The sequence below is a fragment of the Triturus cristatus genome, chromosome 2_1 (assembly GCF_964204655.1).
Source record: "Triturus cristatus chromosome 2_1, aTriCri1.1, whole genome shotgun sequence".
Lineage (NCBI taxonomy): Eukaryota > Metazoa > Chordata > Amphibia > Caudata > Salamandridae > Triturus > Triturus cristatus.
Genome location: NC_140581.1, coordinates 820,346,252 through 820,351,732, shown reverse-complemented (window position 1 = coordinate 820,351,732; position 5,481 = coordinate 820,346,252). Strand labels below are relative to the sequence as shown.

Genomic DNA, 5,481 nt, shown 5'->3' with positions numbered 1-5,481 from the left:
TTTCCTTTCAAACAATTTTTTTTTTTTTTAAAGTCCGTAATTTTTTTCCGTGGGTTCCTGTGTTGGCGCTCGTCGCCAAATTGTAGAATACACAACGCGAAAGATGTAGATAACGATGTGCTTTATTATAAGTTGCGCCAACACAAACTCCGGAGGCGGAGTAGAAGAAACATCTGATGGGTTAAGTGATCAGCTGTCAACTGTCAGAAAACAGATGGCAGCTGATGACGTCACAGCTGATACGGCGTATCAGCTGGGACAACATAGTGTAAAACTACGTTGTCCGCGCAGGGACACAATATGGAAACACAACAAAGTGTCACTCATAGTCCTAAAAATGTCACTCATATTTACACTGAAATTATAAAAATGTCACACATAGCAATCTGAAACCTTGGCAGCTATGTAATAGATAGTCAGAAATATCAGGAAAGTGGGCATTACATATAATGCAAATTGAAACAGGATTCTATACGATTATATTTAAAAGATTGAAAAGATTTACGAGAATCAATATAATTAAATGGGCGTATAAAATATAACGCAACGTGATTGTAAACGTATTATAAACGCCCTCGGAGGTTATCAGAAAACACGTCCATCTACTGAAAATGAAAAGGGGGCGGATACGTTAGGTCCGCTTCCTCTTTCCTTTGATGGCTTCATGCATTCGCCTACTCCCAACATGGCCGATTGTCATACTCTAGTCTAGCTCTTTGCATAATGTGAGCCAATTGGAAAGGAGAGCAAGGTACGATGGGAAATTTCCATGCCGGAAAATGGCGGCCGCCATCTAAGTGTAACACGAAGGTGCCATCGGTTATGGGCAAAGTTCTGCAGGGTTGTGAAGAGGGGGCGGCTAGGACCGATGCGCGGCCTGCTACTTCTATGCCCCTGCGTGCTTGCCGTGGCCTTCCACCTTTGGCTGCAGGGCCCGGAAGTAGCGCTCAGCTGGCCCGGGTTGGCTGCTTCTCTCCCGGGGTGGCCGAGGCATTATGAACTGGTGGTGGGTGTACTCTCTGCTCGCAGCAACCGTGAACAGCGACAGGCAATACGACGTACTTGGCTGGAGAATCTCTCCCTGCATCCAGTGCTAGGTCCCCGCACATTAGTGCGCTTTATTGTTGGGTCCCGCGGTTGTGCAGTGCCCGTCCAGGACCGCGAAGACCCCTATTCGTGCCGCCTGCTGAATATCAGTCGCCCAGTGCTTGGACGAGAGATAGAAGCTTTCGGAGTGCCCCACGGCGCTGGCCTTTTGTCCTCGCAGCCAGTAGTGAACGTGCACTTTCAGATATTTCATCCCGTGGTAATCACGCGCTTAGGGGTCTTGCACCAAGGGGAGGTGGGCGCGGCCTTTCAAAGAAATGTCACAGTCCGGCTCTTCCAGGCGGAGCACGAGGAGTCCCTCTTCACGGCTCGCTTTAGCCCAGCAAGTCCAGGTGTGCAGGTGAACGGCCTGTGGTACAAACCAGTTGAACAGTTCATCCTTCCAGAGGGCTTCCAGGGCACAGTGACATGGGAGAGCCACGACCCTGCAGGTCTTTTCGCCGAGACCGCCCGTGCGGTCACTGTCAACGATGGCGGTGGTGTGCTAAGACTGCTGACAGTGGATGAGGGGCTGCTGCCCTACGAGTTCACCGAGGGTGTGGAGGGAGTGGCAGGGGGCTTTGTTTACACCATCCACGAGGGTGATGCTTTGCTGCAGAACCTGCACACCCGCCCTGAAAGGTTGGCACAGCACCTGATTACAATGCAGGAGGAGGAAGCCTTGCTGCAGAAGGAGAGTGCGACATATCAGGATATCGTTTTCGTCGACGTTGTTGATACGTACAGAAATGTTCCTTCGAAGCTCCTTCATTTCTATAGGTGGGTGGGGGAGACGATCAGCTTTGACTTGCTCTTAAAAACTGACGATGATTGCTACATCGATATAGAGAACGTTTTTGAAAGTATTGTGCGCAAAAAACTACACCAGCCTAATGTTTGGTGGGGCAACTTTAGACTCAATTGGGCTGTTGATAGAACGGGTAAGTGGCAAGAATTGGAGTATAGAAGTGTAGCTTATCCAGCCTTTGCTTGTGGGTCTGGATATGTCATGTCCAAAGATATCGTTGAGTGGCTAGCAAGTAACTCAGAAAGATTGAAGACCTACCAGGGAGAAGATGTCAGTATGGGTATTTGGATGGCTGCCATTGGTCCACTGAGATACCAGGACAGTCTCTGGTTGTGTGAACAGAAATGTGAAACGGGTATGCTGTCTTCCCCTCAGTACTCGCCAGAAGAACTAATACAACTTTGGAACCAAAAGGAACTGTGTGGAAACCCTTGTGCTTGCCAAAAGTGACTACCAAAGGTCGTGAATTGCCAGGGTTGGCAACTTAGGAAAAAAACTATTTGTAAAACATTTTGTTGAAATATGAACATGTGAAGAAAAAGTTGTTACCGTTTCCTTGGAGGGCTTCTCATCTGCAATCTGCCCAATGTAATTTAAAACATCATGCTAAAATATCTCAAACTGCTGGACTGCATTAGTATTTGGCGGTTTTAACTGGTGCAACTGCTTTGGCTTCTTGTTCTAAAACGTCTGCAATGCCGTTGGACCGCAATGACTAAACAAAATAAAAGTAAACGCCAATGTGGTGGTATCGCGAGATTACTATTTAATTAATATGTCCACTTTTGTAATATTGTCCGTTAGTGCAGAATATTATGAATCTGGAAAGGTTGAGAAGACTAACATTCCAGTTTTCCGTAGTCACTCTACTTCCATGTTGTTTGTTGAAGACAAAGACAACTGAATTCTTTTACGTCAGCAAGTGTTCGACGGGCAATGTCGGTCATTTCTGCAGAAATGTAAGCTTATTTATGTGCCGTTTGCCTGTTTTCAGTACACTATGACGAGTAAAACAAGGCAATCATGTTTTGTGTAACGAAGCCCATTGCACAATTGCCAATTTGTCAGGTGTGATGATCTGGAAACAGCCCTAAAACAACTTTTTTGCGCATATATGGCATATGCACATGCAGTCACTGTTTTTGTGTCCAATCCCTAGCTTGGGTACAGAACAAGGTGAAAACCCGTTCGAGATCACTGGATAGCCCGGCGTGCAAGATGCAAAAGGAGAGATCAGCATCTGCCATCCCCTCAAAATTGACTCCTATATGATCTGAACACTCTTTATATGTCCTAATTTTACCGATTTGCTTCAGCGCATGATTAATTTAACTTTTTGCCCTGCTCTCCAATGCACCCCCGCCCCCAACTTCCGTTTGCTGGGTAGGGTCCAAGTGACTGATAATGATTGTAAACTACAGAACATAAACTGGCCTCTAAGAGCCTTGTTTACTCTTTGTTTCTGAAAGTGCTTTCATGTATATTGGGCTAGGAAGGACTTTTTGTCCAGGGATGACAGTGTTGTAATGAAACGAGGATCCAGTTCCAGGGTAACTTAAGATGGTATTTATTCAGATGGTTGGTTGAAGATAAAAGGTACAGAGAGCCCCACCAGAAACAGCCTTCCTGCTGCTCATCCCATCCTCCAACTGCAGTCTCACTTATCCAACATTCCTCAGCACTATCCTCACCAACATTCCACACCACACACACACTGGCTGAGCAGCAGGTACAACACTTCTCCCTTACTCATACTGAACAAAAACACAATGCAATGGTAATAGGGAAAACTGCACATTGGTAAAAAATAACATACACAGAAAAAAGTAGAGCATCCATTGCAAAGACCTGAAGATGGTTATGGGCAAACCAGAAAGGATAAAAACAAGGAAAACACTGTACAATGGGCTTGCAAGTAAACATCAAAATGCAGCAAAGCACAAGTGAAAGTGACTAAATGCATGTATGTTAACTTAAAGTAATGCAATAATGAAAATGACAATGCACACCCATGTACTCGCAATGAAGAAAACAAACTGGACAAGGAAAATCAATCTTTGCGCAGAAAGACAACCCTTACTCACATCCACACAAAACAAACAAAATTTCCACATTACCACGCAAAACCAAACAAACCTGCAAACTACTACACCACGCACAACCAACCAACCCCTTGTGCCACAAATATACCAGCTGGCCCGGCTGAAAATGAACGTGAAAACACAGGGAAGCAAACCACAACGGTGCAGAAGATAACACACCACAGCAAAACAAATGCTTAATCTGGTACAAACCCCCAAGCCGTAAGGGAGGAAGGAAATGGAGAACAAGCACACAGAAATGCTCAGCAACAACGCCAAAGCTGAAGCGGAATTCACTTACCGACCACACAAAGGTGGTAGACACGAGTGACTCAAAAACAAGTCAACTCCAACACAATGCCCACAAGGGTGACAAACCTATGTCAACCCACAACCACCATGATAGTGGTAGCACTGAGAGGCTCTGCACCAAAGAGCCTTCTCACACAGACACCCCCCCCCCATCCTCGTTGCCAAAAAATGTTGAAAATGAGGATCCAGTTCCAGGGTAAGATGGTATTTATTCAGATTGTAGGATCAAGATAAAAGATAGAGAGCCCCACCAGGAGCGGCCTTCCTGCTGCTCAGCCCATCCTCCAACTGCAGTCTCACTCATCCAACATTCTACAGCACCATCCACACCAACATTCCGCACCCCACACACACTGGCTGAGCAGCAGGTACAACAGACAACTGCTAAGCCTATTTGATATCCATTGATTTGAGCTTCCAACAGTTGAGGCCCATCTACTCATGGGCAGTAAAGATCCATCCAGAGAAGTACTGATTGTCCTCAGTAGACTGTCAGGCTCTTAAAGAGAATCAGAATTGTTTTCAACTACACAGTGGCGTCTGAACATATGGATTACATTTATCAGCTGGAGAACATGAATGTTAATCATTGTTAACGCTCTTTTGGTTTTGATATAGGGAAGACGTTTTCGCAGGTTTCAGCAGGACGGAACAGATACAGAGTGAGCCTTGGCACCACATGCTTCCTACAGTACGTGCACGTACAACAGGTACAGCATATGCACCAGTTAGAATAATTCTTAAACGCCCCTCAACAGAATATAGCAAATAAAATAGAAAAAAATATGTTATCCCACAAAGTACGAAAATGTTCAATCAGCGATATTCTTTTATAGAAATGCAGCTGACCAGAACCTTAACCACAGTTAGGCTCGTCTAATCACTCCATGAGACCCAGTTCCCAGTCCAGGGCTTTCCGTTCATAGATTGTAGTTGGGCGCATTAGTCCAATTTGTTAAGTTGAACATAAAGAAGACTACAGGTCCAAAAATGCATTAGGTTGTGTTCGGAAAGGATAGAAATTTAAACAGGTCGACCTGCTTTTATGAATCTGGTCGAAGGATGTCACATTCACACCACTGAAGAAATTGGAACAATACAGCTGATCTTTGAAAGGATCCTAATAGAAATATATGGGTATATTCAAAATTACTACTCTGTGAAGTGATAATGTTATTCTTACTAAATAAGAAC

The 5,481-nt window shown here is 45.0% G+C and overlaps 1 protein-coding gene across 1 annotated transcript; it reads left to right on the top strand.

The window, feature by feature from the left end:
* Window positions 1–731: 731 nt before the first annotated feature.
* On the top strand, window positions 732–3,336 carry B3GALNT2 (beta-1,3-N-acetylgalactosaminyltransferase 2). The gene has a single exon (XM_085632848.1). It carries the CDS (start codon window positions 770–772, stop codon window positions 2,342–2,344), a length of 1,575 nt encoding a protein of 524 aa, XP_085488974.1. The 5' UTR covers window positions 732–769; the 3' UTR covers window positions 2,345–3,336.
* The last annotated feature ends 2,145 nt before the right edge of the window (window positions 3,337–5,481 follow it).

Coding starts and splice junctions, on each gene's coding strand:
- B3GALNT2 (XM_085632848.1), top strand. CDS start 770: ATGCCGGAAAATGGCGGCCGCCATCTAAGTGTAACACGAAGGTGCCAT.